Genomic DNA, 19871 nt, shown 5'->3' on the forward strand with positions numbered 1-19871 from the left:
AAAAAAAAAAAAAAAAAAAAAGATTATTATGTGAAGTATTTTACAGATTTTATTAAATACAATAATGAATGGTACTTCGCAATTCAAGAATGTCTTTATCATATTTATGTCTCTTGGCTCTATCCATTCCCGGTATAAGAGCACTGGGAGTCTATAACTGTGAGGGTTGCCTCATCTCTTTCTCTCTACAGGTTTATCAATTTTTAGTTTGTGCATTTTGTTGAGGGATGCATATCAATAAGGCTTGCTGTTTTCTTGGGGAACTGCCCTCTCAACATTATGAGAAGTTATTTGTTGCTGCCATGTTATCCCCCATCCCTTACCCTCTGTGAATTTTTTTAAGTTTTTGATTTGGGGAAAATAAACATAGTGTGAAATACATGAACCACTTCCAAGTGTGTAGTTCAGTGCTGTTTAGTACACTAGACCTGAACTTTCTGCTGTGTATCACGGCCCCAGCATCGTAAGCTTGAAAAGTCTGAAGTGGCGCCACTGTAAGTCAGGTACCATCTGGGTGTGTGTTATGCAATATGAGCTTTCAGAATAACCATTGCTATTATTTTACTCTAAAAGTTAATATTATAATTTTTCCTTGCAACTCTGTGTGTGTACATATAACTTACTAAACTAATGAATGTTCAAATGATTAGTTTATGTGCAATTATTACATTTGCCAATGTGCAAACCTCCTTTCCTCTCACAAGACTGAAATTTTGTGCCATTAGCTAGTAACTTTCCTTCCCTCAAGCCCCTGGAAATCAGTCTTGTACCTTATATACCTGTATCAATTTCATTGCTTCAAGTTCCTCCAGGTACCTCTTTTCATAAAAGATGCTTTTCACTTAGCATAAGAGCTTCAGTAGTCTTCCATGTTGTAACATACACTAGAGTTTCTAATTTTTTGTCTGTGTGTGGTGTAGTAAATGTGTGTGTGTTTATATGTGTTATTTACATGCAGTAATATGGGAATGCATTCTTGTGTATGTACATGTGGATAATAGCTGTCAATGTTACATTTTTTTCTTCAATTGCTCAATTTTTCTCCACCTTAATTTTTTTTAAAGATTTATTTATTTATTTATTTTCTTATGTATGTGAGTTCATTATAGCTGTACAGATGGTTGTGAGCCTTCATGTGGTTGTTGGGAATTGAATTTTTAGGACCTCTGCTTGTTCTGGCCAACTCTGCTCACTCAGTCCCTGCTTGCTCAGCCCAAAGATTTATTTATTATTATACACATAGTACACGGTAGCTGTCTTCTGACACATCAAAAGAGGGCATCAGATCTTATTATGGGTGATTGTGAGCCACCATGTGGTTGCTGGGATTTGAACTCAGGACCTTTGGAAGAGCAGTCAGTGCTCTCACCCGCTGAGCCATCTCACCAGCCCTCCACCTTAATTTTTATTTATATTTATTTATTATTATTTATTTATTTTTGGTTTTTCAAGACAGAGTTTCTCTGTTTATTCTTGGCTGTCCTGGAACTCGCCCTGTTGTCCCAGCTGGCTTAGAACTCAAAGAGATCCTTCTGCTTCTGCGACCCAAGTGCTGGGATTAAAGACATGTGCCGCCACCACCACCACCACCACCATCACCTAGCTATGAATTTCTGAGACAAGATGTCTCACTGGACTTGGAGCTATGTTGGCTCATCGGTGGGCTCCGGGGATCTGTCTGTTCCCCTACTCCTCCCCAAGCTCAGAGATGATAGGCACACATTGCCCCACCCAGGTTTTCACGTGGGTGCTGAGGATCAAACTCCAATCTTTGTGCTTGCATGGCAGATGTTTTACTGACTGATCAGTTTCCTCAACCCTCTATTCTTCCTAAGGCTGACTGATATGAGAAGTCCTGCTTCGGATGTTTTGGAATTTCTTTCTATATGGTGTATCATACCCCCTGTCGTAGTTTGCTTTCTATTGCTGTGATAAACACTGACCAAACACAACTTGGGGAGGAAAGGGTTTATTTAACTTCTACAACCCAGTTACAGTCCATCATGGAGGAAGTCAAGGGCAGGGCTGGAGAGAAGGCTCCGTGGTTAAGATAACTGGCTGTTCTTCCTGAGGAACTGGTTCAATTCCCAGAACCCACCTCAGGCAGATCACAGGAAATCTGACACTCCCTCTGGTCTCTGACATGCACATATCCACATATCTATGTGTAATTAAAAGTAAAAAAATAAAAAAGCCTTAAAAAAATGGCTCTGTGCCTATGAAAGGAGGTCAGGGAAGGAGCTCAAGTCAGAAACTTGGAGGCAGGGAGTGAAGCGAAGGCCATGAGCAGCCCTCCTTCCTGGCTCATTCCCATGGTTTGCTCAGTTTTCTTAAACAATCCAGACCATCTGCCCAGAGGTAGTATTTCCCACAGTGAGCTTAGCCCTCTCACATCACACATTAATCAAGAAAATGCCCTCACAGACTTGCTTACAGACCAATTTGATGGAGGCATTTTCTCAGTTGAGGTTCCCTATTCCCATAGGACGCTCCCTTGTGTCAAGTTGACAAAAAACTAACCAGCACCCTCTCAAGTTTCCTGCATTACTGTGTTCAGTTTCATTTTTTTTTTTTTGTAATGAAATGTTTACATTCAATATATACATTGGGCTTGTGGAAAATGTGCAGAAATGAGAGGTTTGTGAGCACAGTTGTTTCTCACTATCCATAGGATATTGTTTCCAGGAGGCCTGTGGATGCTCAAGAGCCTTAGATGAAAGCCCATGGCATTTGCATATAACCTTGGTACCTTCCTACATACTTTAAGTATTTCTAATGTCTAAAACAACATCTTCACATCATTTTATTAAAGGATTCAGCACATGGTACTCCATGCCCAGCAGATTAAAGTGGGTTCATTGGAAGTTTCTGGAATTTAACTCTACTATTTAAAAGTTTTCACTTTTAATTGAAAATAGAGTTATTTTTGTATGATATATTCAAATCACAGCTTCCCATCTCTCATCTTCTCCCAAATCCTCCCTACCTCTCCACCCTGCCAATTCCACACATTCTTTTTTTCTGTCTCAAGAAAACAAACAGGCAAATAAAAAAAGACAAGCAAGAATAAAATGAAATGAACAAGCTAACAAATAAGAAAGGCCACAATACACACACACACACACACACACACACACACACACACACAACACATACCACACTCACCTACCTTAAAAACACAAAAATCAGAAGCCATAATATAAAAACAAAAGGCCAAACAAAGCAATATTAGACAAAAAAAACCCCAAAAAACCCTAACAAACCAAAACCAAAAAGAAAGAACAAACAAACGAAAGAAAAAAAAGAGAAACAAAGACAGATCACAAAAATTGTATAAACATACACATACACACATTCACATACAGACCACACAATACTCACACACATACCACATACAACACACACACACACACACACACACACACACACACACACCTACCTTAAAAACACAAAATCAGAAGCCATATACAAACAAAAAGACCAGTAATGCTTTTTTAAAAAAATGCCCAAACAAAGCAATAGGAGACAAAAACAAAAATAAACAAAACAAAACAAAAAAACCCAAAAACCCAAAAACCAAAAACCAAAAAACAACAAAAAAACCCTCCAAAAATACCTTTGAGTTCATTTTTATTTGCCATCTGCTGTTAGGCATGGGGCCTGCCCTGAAGTGTGTTTCATATATTCAGTGAGTCTCCTTTGGAGAAACTAATTTTTCCTTTGCAAGCAATTTTTAAGTGGAGATAGATCTTTGGCCAGCGATGGGAGCCGCCTTTCCATCTCAGTTCTGGCATCTTGTCTGGTTTGGATCTGTGCAGACCGTGTGCGTGCTGCTGCGGTCTCCGTCGGTTCATGTGTGTATCAGTCCTGTTTTGTCTGGAAGACACTGTTCCTTTGGTATCGTTCAACCCCCCTGGCTCCTACAATCTTTTTGCCTCCACTGCCATATAGTTCCCTGAGCCCTGAGGGCAGGAATTTGATGAATACCTCCCTTTTTAGGTCTGAGCAGTCTCTTATTCTCTTCACACTGTCCCATTATGGGTCTGTGCATTAGTTCCCATCGAACTACAGGAGGAGGCTTCTCTAACGATGGCTGAGCAAGACAGTGATCTATGAGTATAGCAGAATGTCATTAAGAGTCGTTTTATTGCTCCATTCCTATAGCTGAACAGTAGTATTCAGTTTTCCCCTAAGTCTGTGGTCTCAGATTCTTGGCCACCCAGGCAGTGTCAAAAGTGGGTTCTATCTTGTGGAGAGTGAATTTTCCTAGCATTTGATTTGAGGTTGTTGGAACCCAACCTAAAATCAAACCTCATATACAGAGGGTCAACTGTATTCATGTGCTCAACTGAAGAAACTGGCTGAGGGGAAACGCAGGAACATTAAGTGAACACTGCACAGCTCATTCAAATAAAGTCCTGTATTGATTCAGGAGGGGAGAGAGAAACACTATTCCATTTTTTGAATCCTGCTTTAAAGACCCAAATTGCAAAAAAAATATATGAGAGGATACTGTTGCTGTTTTGCAGACAGAAACCACAGATATCACCAGTCAGTCCTATGCATTGGCATAAAGGGAAAGGTCACAGTTCATTCATGCATTCATACATTTAACAAATACTTGTGTCTCAGTGTACCTTGTATTAACTCTGAGGATATCTGACCAGTCACGGTCTATTTCCTCTTGGAATGGTTTCTTGTGGTAAAGATACAGATATGCCTAGTCTTTGCACCATTTCATGATAACTACATATACAGATGAAAGTAGAAGATGCAATCAGCTTTGAAGAGGATCAATAATGCCTGTTGCTAAGCAACTCTATACTAGAGGTTGGACAGACAGGGACTCGTGGTGCCTTGCATTTTTGCTTAGGGAATAAGGACTGATAACATTCACCAGTGTTTAAAAACACAGCCTTTTTGGAACAGTACAAATGGTTTGTTATTTCAACATGCAACTTGGGACTATTCAACTGGGATACACTCTCCTGCCCCAGATGGGGAAGGAGTAGTAGCTAGGTCTTGTCTTAGTTTTCTAATGCTTCTTAGTAGTCATAAGTATTTGGTGTGTGCATGTGTAATGGCCACATTAACCCTCCTGGGATAAGGGTGTGTAGCCTTCAGTATACCTCAAGAATTTCAGGCTTCTCGAGCTGGAGACCCACCCCCAAGAATAAGAGGCATACTTGGCAGAGTTTGACCAAGAAAGCTGACTCTGTCCTTCCAGGGACTAGCTTGAGTTTCATAATAAAGTTTCTATCTTTCTATTTTCTTCATGATAGTTGGCTTCTCCAATAAGCCAACTTAATAACATCAGCAAAGGGCAATGCCTGTGAGGCATATATGTGAGGAGAAAGGGCTGGTAGGGTTCGGACAACAGGGGAGCGGGGTCACACAGGCTCTGTCACCAGCAGGAAGGCTGCAGGCTCTCAAGATAGAGGCTTGCTCTGGCTCCTGCCCCCTCCTGCTGCACAAATGTGATTAGGGCTCTGCAGAGCACACTGAAATCAGGTTAGTGGCACTGAGTGATGCTGAGCTGGGGTAATCAGAGCCTGGAGCAGAGCAGGTGCTAGCTTTAATATGGCTTCTGAGAATTAGGACAAGCTGACTTGTAGCTTCACGGCACGTGGACAGGCCATTAGAGTACTGTCCATGCAGCCCACTTCACTATTTTCCCTCCTGCCTGCCCACAGCCCTGCTTCACAGCTAGAAAGGACTGAGGCCTCTGGCAAGCCCTCAGGACTCTGCCCTCCAAAGGTGTAGCTATTGGTATCGCTGTTAATCTGTCCCTGCCTGTGTGCTCTTGGACAATAAGATACTCTGGCACCTTCCTCAAGTGAAGTATGAAGCAGGGATGTGAGCCTATCTAAGGTCATTGTGATGAGGTCTCCAGAAAGAGCCAGCAAACGGCCCTACACCAACAAAGCTCTAAAACCAGCCACTCATTTTTAGTCTCCATCAAGACTCCCCTTGCAGAACGAGGCAGAAAGCTATTGTTTATGCACAGTTGCTTCGAGCTCATTACAAAGAAATCAATAATTGCTTGCAAATTTAAGAATGAACGTTTATGTTTGACCACAAGCTCATCTCAGGCGATAAGCAGTAATCATATTTGGCAGAAGTCCCCCCTCTAAACTCTGCACGCTCAGTAATAGATAACAGCTGATTTTAACAAGCAAATGTTTAACATGTATGAATTTAACAGCAGAAATTGTTGTTCTTAGGCCAATTAGTGTTTAGAGGAGAAAATGAGACAGAGCTAAGCGATTGCTGCTCTGCAGATATATCATTTCTAAGAGACACTAAATGGAGACAATAATGCAGTATTAATATCTCAGGCCAATCTGTGTTTACTGAGACTGCATTATTTTACCCCGAATAACACAAAGCATTTTAAGAGTCATATGAGAGTCAACCCAGTTAGCCAGATACCTAAAGCAATGCATTTTAATATTCAGTTAAATATCAGGATTAAATTACAGATACCAGAGAAAAATCACTGATGGCCCTGAGGCCCACGGCATGACTCATCTTGTGCAAATGAGGCAAGTGTGGAAAATGTTGAAGCATGAGGTGTGGGGGAACCTGAGGCTCCAGGGAGGCCCGGAGCCTGAGAGTCTGGAAGCCCACTGGTACCTCTCGTACCAGGATTATCTTGGTATGTCTCCCAGGGTAATACAACTGAGCTTCACGTCTAAGAGTTTTATATTCTCTCTCTCTCTCTCTCTCTCTCTCTCTCTCCTCCCTCTCTCTCTCTGTGTCTCTCTCTCTCTGTGTCTGTCTCTCTCTGTGTCTCTCTCTGTCTCTCTCTCTCTGTGTCTCTCTCTCTGTGTCTCTGTGTCTCTGTGTCTCTCTGTCTCTCTCTCTCTCTCTGTCTCTCTCTCTCTCTCTCGCTTTCACACACACACACACACTTGTTTTTTTGTTCTTTTGAGACAGGCTCTTCTTCTTTTTTTTTTTTTTCTTTTTTTTTTTTCAAGATTTATTTATTTATTATATGTAAGTACACTGTAGCTGTCTTCAGACACTCCAGAAGAGGGCGTCAGATCTTGTTACAGATGGNGTCAGGTGCTCTTACCCACTGAGCCATCTCACCAGCCCGGGTCTTCTTTTTTTTGAAAATATATTACATTTATTTACTGTGCCCTGGAAATCAGAGCCAGGTCATCAGGCTGGTGGCAAGAAGCTTTATGGGCTGAGCCCTGAGATGCTCTTCCTACTTAGTCTAAACTGACATAGTCCAAATCTGAGGTCCGGCTGTCTCCACTCCTGAAAGCTACAAGGGCAGACCCATGTCACCTCTCCTGGTCCTCATTGTCTACTTTTCTGATGTTCTGACATCGTTAGTCGAAGATGTCCCAAGAGGGCTTACCTATTCTGAGTCAAGACTAAGTGGCAAATCCACCACTCACATGCCTCTGTGAGGTTCTCATGTCAGGGCGCTGTCCCCCTGACATATTTACTTCTGAACCAGCCAGGTACCAAATCATTACAGGCAGTCTAAGCCACTAAAATTACCCAAAGCAGTCTGTTTGCTTTGTAACTTCCCATGAGCACCAAGAGAAAGACTCACAGTTGTGTGCTTACCTTGACGGGTCCTAGAGTTTCTTCTTAGAGCCCCATGTTGTGCCTGATGGCATGACATGGTCCTCTTTCTTGGGTCCTGTGAATAGGGATGACAACCATCTTTAGTGGATGACTTTGTGATCTGCTGAGACACCATACTTTCATAATCACAAAGTCTGTATTCATTCACTAAGAGAGGGTTGGGGGAGCCTTCTCTATGTAGCCCTGGCTGTCCTGGAACTCTCTCTGTACTCCAGGGTGGCCATGAACTCACAAAGATCCACCGGCCTAGTACACTAGGATTTGCCACCATTTCCTCTAACTGATTATAGAAAAACTCAGGTCCCTGGTAAAGGCACTGCCTATGAGACACAGTGCCAAGCACCTCCCACAAACACAGGCTTCTAGGTAAGCAACAGGACTCTGGCAGCCAGGTGAGATACCCACAGATGCCAGTTGCCTGGAAAGAGAGCTGTTATATCATTGGGAAGTAGGTTTGGCTTTCAGGGCAAACTGTAGGTGGTCATCTGTAAAAGGAAGCCAGAAAGGCCTGGGAGATATGAAGTTGGGTCCTGCAGTGTAGTCAACATTATTGGAGAGGGGGACTTGACACAAGGGTGAAAACATTGTTCAAGGAGTCTTGTGTGACACTACTTCTGGGGAGACTTGAACAATCACACACCCTTGGCATTTGACATGCACTTGACATAAGGGTGCATGAAATTACGTGTTTCCCTCAAGCCCGAGGAGAACACTCACTATCCTAACAGCATGATCTCCGTGAACCCGTTTTCATAAACAAGATTGTTTTGCTGATCGCCTGGTGAGTGTCACTCAGCAAATACATTTCAGCAACAGCTCCATGTCCAACACAGTGCAAATTACAGAGCAAGGACATTGAAGCACACTCCTGAGCAATGTTCTGGTGTGTCTTAACTGACCCTACCGGTGGCTCTCTGAGAACTACTCTACTCATACCTCCATACATCTTATGTGGCCTCAGTGCGTGCCCTCTCAGGTGTGCTTGCTCTGTGTTTTACATGCATCCACCACCACCACCACCACCACCACCACCACCACCACCACCACCATCAAACTGAGGGGTGGGGGTGGGGGTGTCTAAATTCTTTATCCTATGGGAACTATGTTCTTAGCGCCTACAGATACAAGAGATAAAGTATAGTGTATAGGAATAACTACCCACGTGACTGAATTACCTCTTTTTGACCCAAAGCACCATACTCTGACCATCTTTTGTAAGTACAGTGTGGGTGACTACCCATGGAAAGCAGCAGCAGTTCCTGGCTTCACAGCTCAGAGCTCAGATCTGTGTATATTTACGGTGTGTGTATGTGTGTAACTATTTCTGGGGAGTCCTGAACACGAATCTACCCACCCCAGAGTGGGAACACATGACAGATTAAAGCAAGAACACCGTCAACATCCAATATAGTGAACCCATGAGTTTTACTCAGTAAGTATACTAGTCACAAGAATACGGGTAAGGGGTTGGTTACAGGAGTAGAAATGACTCAAGGCAACTATATCACCAAAGCCTCCCCCAGCTTAAATGACAGCTGGAATCCTGATGCATAGGCAAAGCAACAGGCTGGAGTGTCCTTTTCAGCTGGTTCCATTGGTCTGAGCCTCTTCCAGGCAGCTCATCTCCTCTGAGAGTTCTCTTAGAAGTCCTTTCTATTTATATATGCTTGGAGATGGAGGAGCCTATTGAATCTGGCCAGTTTTAAGGACTTTCTGAAGTAATTGAGTTGTTTACTTCCTGAGCTTAAAGAGCTTGTCTGCAGGGTGAAATGTTGGACGTTGCCTTAGAACTTCCTGTGTCTTAAGGAACATCCCTCCAAGATGGATAGTTTTATTTTGGAGAAAATTGCTATACGTGTGTGTGTGTGTGTGTGTGTGTGTGTGTGTGTGTGTGTCTGTTTTGCGTATATGCCCACATGTGCATGTTTCATAGCATATCCATACATGTGTGTGTGTCATACAGGAAGACATTGGTGTCTGTATTGTGTTCTCTACCGTACTTTAAAACACACACACACACACACACACACACACACACACACACACACACACACACACACACATTATGGGTATGACTGTTTTGCTTGTATTTATGTATGTGTACCAAGTATGTGCTTGGTACCCACGGAGGTGAGAAGGAAGCATTCATTGGATCACCTGAAATTGGAGTTATTGAGTCTTGAGCAGCCATGTGAACACTGGGAACCAAACCTGGGTCTTCTATAAGAATATTAAGTGGTCTTAGTTGCTAAGCCATCTCTCCAGCCCTTCTATTACTTTTTTAGGCAGGATCTCTCACTGAACCTGAAGCTCACTGTTTTGGCTGAACCAATTGGCCAGAAAATCCCTAGCATCCACCAGTGTCTGCCCCTCCAGTGCTGGGGTTTCAAGCTTGTGAGACCATGCCTGGGTTTTATGTAGGTGCTGGGGATGTGAACTCAAGGGTTTTTGATGTCACAGAAAGCACTCTGACCCAGTGAGCCATCTCCCCAGGCCACAGTTCAGACTTCTGTTCATAGGTTTGTTCTCTTTATCCCGTATGTACTTTAATCAAAAGATTAAGCACACATTCACGGGTTTCCATCTCCATGTAAACATTCATTAGCATTGTACCTGGGCTAGTCACTGGCTGTGTTACAGCAACAGCAGTGTGGGAAATAAAAGGGTTGTTTGTTTTTTACCTCCTAGGTGGTTGTTACACTGGGAACCACATCTTGCTGTTCTTTTGACAATCTCCTAGAAGTGGGTCCCATCTGTAAGTATCTAATTCAGTTTTCTTTTTGGAAAGTACTCTTGATGTGGAATGGGGAGTTTATCCAACCTTTCACTTTGAGGGATGTTCATCATCAATAATTCTAATCGTCATGATTTGTATATTTTGCCTTATATTTACAACAATGTAACCCCATTGGCTTAAATTCCACAAACTCAGCGTTTGAGCTAACTAAACAACGGCTAAGCTTAACACCACCAATATATTATGAAAGGGAGAAAGTGTCCAAGCACTTTGTGCTAATATAATGTTTAGGATATGGTGGCCATATTAAGGAAACTAAGCTCTTCAACATTTGGAACAACTACCCCCACTTGAAGGTCCTGTGCATGCATGATATACACACGAATTGTTTGTGCTTGAATCCAGTCTTTAGTCACACCCACTTTAAAGTATCTTTGTTTTTTTTGTTTTTTTTGTTTTTTGTTTGTTTTTTTTAAAGAAAATAAATTACTGTAAGCCAGAAAATGTTGGTGCATATCTTTTTTTTTTTTTTTGGGGGGGGGGGTTCGAGACAGGGTTTCTCTGTATAGCTCTGGCTGTCCTGAAACTCACTTTGTAGACCAGGCTGGCCTCAAACTCAGAAATCCGCCTGCCTCTGCCTCTGCCTCTGCCTCCTGAGTGGTGGGATTAAAGCCGTGAGCCACCACGCCCGGCTCATATCTTTAATCCCAGCACTTGAAAGGCAGAGGCAGGCAGATCTCTGAGTTTGAGGTAAGCCTGATTTATAGAGTGAGTTCCAGGACAGTCAGAGCTGTGTCTCAAAAGAAACAAAGGAAAGACAGACAGGCATAATTTACTGTGCTGTGCTATGCCGTGTGACAGTTTCAGTGAGGCTAAACACCAGTTAGAATGCCGCGTGTTATTTCCGAGGTGTGTACAAGCAAAACAAAGCTTCCCTAATGCCTGCCTTGTGGAATGGTAAATTTCTCCGACGTGCCCATCAGTAAGGAGCACATAGCTCTTACTATTGATTTAGCAAATCAATGCTTTCAAGCTAAACACAAAGAACACCCAGTTTCAGATAATGTCCCGGCCTCATGCTTGCCTCCTTCCTCCCTCGATGAGGACATTTTGTCTTTCTCATCAAGACTAGAATTCTGTGTTAGCTGCAAAATGAAAAAAAAATGCCTGGGTTTCCAAAGTTTCACCTTTGATTCGAGCTCTGGGAACTCAGCAGGCCTTGGAACTGTTTCTAAGGCACCAAGGATATATCAGCCCATGAAACTCACTCTTCTCTGTTCCTCAGGGATGTGACAGCTCGGGTGGAGCTGTCCCTAGCAAGCTCTCTGACCTCAGCCCTTCGACTTGTGCCAGACATCACACCACCTGCTTGGCATTTGGTTTCATTGTCACTCCGTGTGGGCCAAGCACGTTTCCCACCTCTCCTAACCCCTGATTTACTTGTGGTCTCTTCTTCGGAATGACTTCTTCTCCCTTGGGTCATTGTTCCCTGGCCAGCAGGAGACAATGGTGGAGGTGGGGGCTGGCCATGACCTTAAGCGGCAGGGAAGCTTAGAGCATACAGCTGCATGTCTTAAATTCTGACCTTCATTTTTCTCCTATCTAAAAATTGGAAAGAGAAATGGTTCTCATAATGGTAAAACAGTATTTCCTTCACAGTGCAGCTCAGGGGAGTTCTTGCAGACAATAGGCTGTAGGAAAGGCATGTACTGCGTGTAGTACATGCTTGTATTGCTGGGACCAAGAGGCTAGTCACCAACCGTGAGAAGTGGGGTGGACACAGCCTTGCCATTCACTCAGGATTTGGCTCCACCTGTTATGAGCTATGGCACAGCTGTGATCATTACTGGCTAAAGGCAGCCACACACAGCAGGCTGAGAACACACTGAACTAGCTGGCCATCCGCAGCTATGGCTGTACTGTGGGCCTCGTTAGCTGCAGACCTTCACAAGCTCAGCCAAGCAAGTCGAAGTCCTCTTGACTCAGATGTCAGGCCAAGGACTGAATGTCCTGGCCAACAGCCGGCTGATGTCATTCCCCAGGGCTATCAGATTTAAAGCACTGAAGTCTTCTGCCAGATAGAGACTACACGGCTGCTATCCCCGAACTCAATCTGGCTCCCCACAGGAGCAGGAAGATGACAGCCAGCAGGTGGCCCCTGCCATTAATGCTCACAGTGCTGGATGAGCACGGCTCAGGCTGCCCTGCTGTCCTGCAGCTCCCTCTGGCAGGCGGTTCGGGTGCTGTGGGCAGAGCCTGATATGCGCTTTGCAGTTTGGGTTCAAACCCAGGGATTACTCTTAGGACAGTGTTGGGGATGCTAACAGGTCAACACCTAACCCTCTCATGCATGGCCAGTGTACATCAGGGTGATAATACTAACTGGTGGTAGTGTCTTATAGTTAAGCCTTTGTAACCCGCCGTCTCTAAGCCAATGTCTTTTGTTCTCTGGGGGTGGGAGAGGAGCAGCATCTATTAAAGAGAGAATAAGTTATAGCAGATGGATAGGTGGCAGCCTTAGGTACACACATGGGGACACTGAGGAAGAGAATAGGGAGGGGATGGGTATACTATAGACTGCCACGGCTTCATCCCGATGGCCAGAGGGGCTGTAAGGAGGTTGTACTGCCATAGTTACCCTGGCCTGACTTCTGCATATTGAGGCATTCTCTTAGAAAATAGGTTGTGGTAGCAATAGGAGGCCAATGGCTTTAGAAGCCAAAGGTGGTGTGGCCTCAGTGCCTGACATCTGTAACTCCCTATATCTGGCTGTTGTGTGTTCATGCTACATCCACATAACTCCTACATCCACATAACCTGGATGATGGGCTGGTCTTAGCCAAGCATGTAAGTTGCAAAACACAGAGGCATTGTCAATGCCATCTCCCTTCCCCTTAGGACCAGGAGAAGCCCATATAGAAGCTTCTAAGGAGCATTTGTGAGTTATTCCTTGTTGGAGTTTGGGGTTGATCCAAGTTGCAGTCTTCTCAAGGCAGTCCTTGTTACAACCTGAGGACTCTTCAAACTCCTTTAGACCCCTTAAGCTTATAAAGACTCTAAAACTTACTGAGAACTATCTCACAGGCATGGTTGAAGATTAGAGATTAAAATCAGCCAAGGAGACACACAGGACAATCTTGAAGTGTGAGCACACACGGCTTCTGCTGAACTCTGAGGAGTCATAAGGGCATGAAACACTCTAGCTGTATATAATGTATAACCATGTGCTCTGAGTAATGACATTCCCCTAGAAGGCAAGGCTCCCTAACCTTTTGCTGCTTGTTTTTGTATAGATTTGGTCCTACTCAGACCCTCCTGGAAGCCCAGCTAGTACCTTTAGAGATCAACTTCCCCAGAAGTCAAAATTGCCCAATGTCTCCATCACTAATCATAGTATCAGACTGTCTGGGGCCAAACCTCCAGGAAAAAAAAGAGGTCTATAGGTCATCTCTCAAGAGTAGAGGTTAGATTTTGCACTTTAACTTGATTCAGTGTATAGACTATTTTCCTACCTACTGAACCAGGTTTATGGGTAACACATTCTAGAGCGGCTTTAGCTGTTCCCCACTTAGTTGTTGAGACTCAGAGTGAAATGTCTTTCATCTGGGTGCTATGAAACAAGCTCTGAGATACTTAGGGGTACAGCCAAGTGGTCCGTTTTGTTTTCAAGGCTTTACTGACTTATTCATCATGCCCTTCTCTCAAGGATGGAGGATATGGGATGAGCAACAGAAGGGTACGAGAGAAAAAGAAGCCTAAATGGCCTTCTAGACCCTACCTTCCCATGCCAAGGTATGAGGGTCTCTTGTGGTTGACCCATGAAAACTCTCCATCTTGTTTTGTCTCCTTCATCTGATATCCTGAATGAAACATAAACAATGGCATCTAAGAAGCTATGTTAGAGGACCTCAGCCGAAAAGCGAATTTTGTAAATAGAGGTCTATGTGGGACCCAAGCAGCACCCATGGAAAACATGACACCATCCTGTTTTTATCCGTTTGGGATGCTCCACACAACACCACAGACCCCAAAGTGTGTAAACAACAGGGGTTCACTATTTAAGCTTCTTGTGTGTAGGAAAGGCAGGAACAGGGCACTAGTTGATTTGATGCCTGGCTAATGGGTGGCACTTTCTATGTATGATCACATGGTAGAGGATACAAGCAGTCTCTCTGGTGTCTCAGGATTCCACCATGATGATCTGGTCACTTCCCAAAGGCAATGGATCCAAAGGATTTAACAGACATTCAAATTACAGAGAGTCTTGTCTTACAAAAGAGTATAAAGTTCTGCTAGTCTCATGGTTAATCTGAGTAATGGCTGTGATGACCATCCATCATGATCCTGTTGCTCCTTGGGGAAAGTCTGGGCTTATCCTAAGGCTATGTCTCTTGCTGCATCCAACGGGGGGGGGGAGAACGTGAGCACTTGGTGAGACTGCCACCTTCACTCTTGCTTCAGATGACTTGGGTTTCTTCTGGTAGCTTAGATTTTGATGGTGTTCTGGCAGAGTGGTATCCACAAAGTTTATAATTCATATGACCTTGACTTACCAAGAGTCTTAATTTGAAGAATAATTGAATCAAAGCTTTGGAATGTCTCTTACCTCCTTTATCAGCAGAATTCACAATGACTCATTTTTTTTTCCTCACAGCACACACATTAATGATCATCATGTATGGAAAATCAGGGGTGGTTCCGTCATTCTGTATGCATACAAGAACAGCAGGCTCTTCACCTGTACAGAGATGGTGCCTGCTATCTTCTCTGTAGCCTCCACCTTCCTATCTTAACTACCTCGTGACTATATTTGGTGCTTGAGCTGTTTCTCGTGGTGTGTTTTTCCTAGATAAGATACAAAAAAGCATTACTCACCTCAGACAAGAAACTAATTAAAGACCCAAATTAACAATTCCACAAACATCCAACTTGATTGTACATTGACTGTATTGGGGTTATTTACAGGCATTTGGGTGAGAAGTTGCTCAAAGGAACACGGATTGCTCAAGGGCAGCTCCATCACTGAAAAACCAACCCCAGCTTAACTGGTAGCTCACAGAAGCTGCACCCTGGGGCTTCCAGCAGAACTTGTAGGCGGCTCTTCTGAACAGTCCTCTCCTTTCCTTAGCAGCCATTATTATTAATATAACTTTGGGAGGCTGGGTAGAGTGGGGTGCGCATTTTATAAATTTTGTAAATTTCAGGAACTACCAGAGACCTGTGAGTTTGTTTACTTCTTGAGTCTTCCTGGCATGGAATATTTATTTCAATTTATATATTACTATACCATACATGAAAATTCTTTTTTTTTTTTTTTTTTTTGAGACACAGTTTTTCTGTGTGACAGCCCTGGCTGTCCTGAAACTAAACTCACAGGGATCCAGCTGCCTCTGCCTTCCGAGTGCTAGGATTAAAGGTGTGTGCCTTTAATTGAAAGTTAAATTGAAAATTAAGAATTTTTCACTGACTTCTAGGTGATAGGATAGGTAAAGTACTAGTATTATCTAATGTACACTCAAAGCTGTAGCTACCACCCTTACCTTCCGAACAAAGCTTAGGCTACGTGACTAAGGGCACATCCATGCTTGCTGAGGAGGCTTTCTCATCCTCAAAGAATGTGAGCACTCTATCTTTAAGGCTCTTATGTGTGGTGGGAGAGAAGGCTAGTGATGATTGTCAACTTGATAGGATCTGGACTCTTGTAGGAGACACACCAGGCACACCAGTACCCTAATTTAGATTAGATTAGCTGCTGGCCAGACCTTTAGAGGATTATCTGGATTAAGTTAATTGAGGTGGAAATCCCACCCTAAAGTGGTAACACAATTCTCTGGGTTAGAGTCCTGCACTTCATTAAAAAGTAGAAAGCTAGCTGAGGGCAAATAGTTGTCATTTTCTGCTTCTTGGTCATAGATTGAGCAGGATGACCTGCTTCAAGCTCTCATTATCAGAACTTCTCTATCTTGAACCTCGAGCCAAGTAAACCCGCTCTCCTTTAAGTTGCTTTTGTTAAGGTATCATAGCAAGAGGAAAAGTGGGAAAATTTAGCTAAGAAGCATAAGTTATGTATGACACGAGCCAATGGTAGTTTAAGATAAATTACCTAAGTTTGTGGTGGACACGGAAGAGGCAGGACAATATTAGTGTATGTATTTGCAGGATTCTCTAGAGGAGTGGAGTCAATCAAATGTATGCATGTATACCCTATACACACATCTATACACATATGTTATAAAAGTGGGATGTATTAGGTTGTCTGCAATGGCTGCCTCTATGTAGAGACACAGTGACTTCAGTCACTGCTCAGTCCAGGAAATGGATGCTCCAGAGGCCCACTCTACGGCCGAAAACCCAGATAACTGGAAAGTTTTTGATATTGAGTCCATGGGGGAGGCTGAGGAAGCTGGAGTGAGATACTAACAGAGAACAGCACCAGTGATAAATGCAGCTGATTAGGAGATAGCATCTGAGGCAGGAAGGTGACCGTGGTTTTCTCCTGGGACCTCTTTCTATGCGACCTACTGCATTGGAAGGTGCCACCCGCTTTCAGTGTGGGTCTGCCATCCTTGGTTAACCCTCCTTAGAAACGTCCTCACAGACAGGACAAGACCTTTGCCTTTCTGAGTGATTCCAAATCTGGCCAAACTGACTACTAAGACCATCCGAGTATGGGTCATGTGTCCTAAGGCTGTTTCTGAAAGGAGGACTTGAAAAGAGGTAGCAAATACAATGGGGGAGTGCACTCAAGATGTGTGGAATGAGGAAGATGGAAACCAGAAGAGAATGTAGGGGAGCAGTAGGGGAGCTGTGCTGGCCTCAGTACTATGCTCAGTGGTTGCTTGTGTGTCCACCTCTTGCTAAACACTTTCTGGGCAGCTGATGGGTTGGCCAGCAGTTGGTACCCCTGCCCTAAGTTTTAGCCTCCTGATGGGAGGGTCTTTTGGAGATCCAGCTCTTTGTTCCACAAGTACTATGGATAAGCTATATGTAAGTGGTACGTATGCTAGACACACAAGGTGGGGGTGTGTCCAGAGGAGAACTCACCTTTTCCTTCTGCTGCTAGGCAACCAGGAGGGTGTGTGGCTGCACATTGATGCTGCTTACGCGGGCAGTGCCTTTATCTGTCCTGAGTTTCGGTATCTTCTGAATGGTGTGGAGGTGAGTAAGCCGCTCGGTGAGGTCTTTTGGTTTTGCACTGGAAATCAAACCTGCTGGCCTCCTGTGTACCTGGCTACCACTGAGCAAAACTGCTACCCAGAGTCGTCAGTGAAACCTCCTTTTGTAAGAATTGGACACCCCAACTCTTATTGCTTTGGCTTATTTCAGCAAACTACTTTCTAGCCAGTTGCAATGGTTATTAGAAATTAAATGCCCCCAGGGGAGCCAGAGAAATTAATCAGGGAATAAACGTGTGTACTGTTCTTATAGAGGACCTGAGTTTGATTTCCAGCAGCTACTCTCATAACTGCAACTCTAGGAGACTGATGCCTCTGTCTTGTGCACCCCTGTACTCCATACATGTACACAGACTGTGCCCCCATACACATAATTTTTTTAAAAAATGAAAATTCACTTAATAAATATAGTACCTCAGGACAGGGGCTCAGGACATTCCAGTCATGCAGGCTGACTTTTGAAGCACTCCTGAGGCAGACAGCTATTTTCCAGTTGCTACAAATCCTGGGTAGAGCTGTGCATCATAGGTTAGACTTATACCTATAAAGCCATGGAAAAATATTTATGAGTAAAATAAAATTGCTATGCATTCCAGTCAAACAATATTTTAAAATGTCAACCTGTAATCCCCTACAATCTGGCTCAATGAGTTGTTCACGTTCTTCTCATATACCTGAGTAAGATGGCCAGTCACAGTGGCCAATATTCCACAGAAAGTCACCAATGCATTTAAATGACCCATGGACTATTCTGAAAATTGCAAAGTGTATCCCGTCATCCCAAATGAAATTCTTTCTTGAGAAGTAACAATCAAAACAGTTAGCCAGGACTCACTCTCCCCAGAGCTACAGAGCATAAAAGTGCAAACTTAACAGACTTGACACAGATGGGCCCTGTGGTCCATTTTTCCAGACTTGGGCAGAATTCTACTGTTGGGCTAGCCACAGAATAGGAAGCTTTTCCACCTGGCCACTAGCAGATCAATGCACTGAAGAATCCCAAGAGGCCTCCTGTAGACGTGTGTCCAAGGAGGGAGATGCTAAGTTGGGGGAGTCAGTGCTTTAGCCCGAAAAGAACTTCTTTCTTCTTGGAAGAGGAGGTTTCCTGCGACTTCACTTTCTAAGGGAGGCTGGATCAGCAAGCGGGCTTCAACCCATCCCGACTGGAATGGCTATGTGCCCTTGGGCAGGTCAGTATCCTCCATCATATCCTAAAGTAGATTTACCAGTGATGACTCCTTTGTGCGGTTAGCCTTAGGAGTGGCTGCGTTAATCACACTTAAAGAGTTTAAGAAGAGTGTAGTGCACAGGAAACTGAGCACGCATTAGATGCTTTCATTATGTTTCACCAGGGCTTAAAGAAACTCCCCCCTAAACCTCTTTCTGCTTGCACGTCAGGCTTGCCGATCAATTTTCTAATTACTGTTTTGAATTCTCATAAGACTGTAATAACAGAAAAGCGACTGTCAAAGGTATGGAATACAAATTGTCCCATCTTTGAAGAGAATAATCCCCCTTCTTGCTGATGAGCCAATAGCATTGTGGTTTCTATGCCCGCTACGATCACTTACTCTCTTACGCAGTCAGTATTCCCTTGCTGAGTATTTCATACATGTTAAACTTGAATCCATCCTTGGAGGTAGAAAGAGGTTAAAAAAAAAATCACTAAGTACTGGGGTTTGTGTTAACACGTGGAAAGTTCTGATCCTATGATTGTGATGCCAAACCCCTCACTAGCTTTGTGGATGTTTGGATCTAGGAAATGATTGATGGTGTGTGACGTTTCTAATCCAAACTCCAACATCCAGTGTGCTCCAAAATCTGAAACTTCCCAAGCCCTGAGATCATGCCAAAGTGGTAAATTCCATCCCATGAAGCTTTGTCTCATACATAGAAATGTAAAGAACACTTAGTAAAATAACCTCGAAGCTGTATCTTGGAATACTTATATTTCATGTTTAGTTTGGGTCCTGTGGCTAATCTACTTCACCCTGTATGTGTAAGTACTTTTAAACATAAAGAAGCATTTCAGATAAGGGACAAGAAGCCCATTTGCCCTTCAGCATAGTGGAGGCAAGAAGGGCCACACTTCTCCTATGCCTTTCCGGTAGTCGGGCCTAGGCTGTAAGCTCGTTAGTTCAGATATCTGGTTTAAGGTTTCCCGATCTACCAGTGCTCTTCTTCGGCCTGAACTGACAACTCAGAAGTTTCACCTTTCACAGAGGGGTGCTGGACAGTCAGACCACCAGGGCGATGGGCACCGCAGCCAGATCCTATCAACAGCAGACACCATTCACAGCACTCACGGGGACAAGGACTCGCTGCAATTTTTCCTCCATTAGTGGTACAGC

The 19871-nt window shown here is 43.6% G+C and overlaps 1 protein-coding gene across 1 annotated transcript in view; it reads left to right on the top strand.

The window, feature by feature from the left end:
* The window catches only part of Ddc (dopa decarboxylase), an 88495-nt gene that overhangs the window by 45846 nt on the left and 22778 nt on the right, over positions 1-19871 (top strand). The window contains exons 7-8 of the mRNA XM_021210836.2: positions 10297-10363; positions 17409-17503. Coding sequence (XP_021066495.1) covers positions 10297-10363; positions 17409-17503 — 162 coding nt within the window. The remainder of the gene's footprint in view (positions 1-10296; positions 10364-17408; positions 17504-19871) is intronic.

This window comes from Mus pahari, chromosome 13, assembly GCF_900095145.1.
Source record: "Mus pahari chromosome 13, PAHARI_EIJ_v1.1, whole genome shotgun sequence".
NCBI lineage: Eukaryota > Metazoa > Chordata > Mammalia > Rodentia > Muridae > Mus > Mus pahari.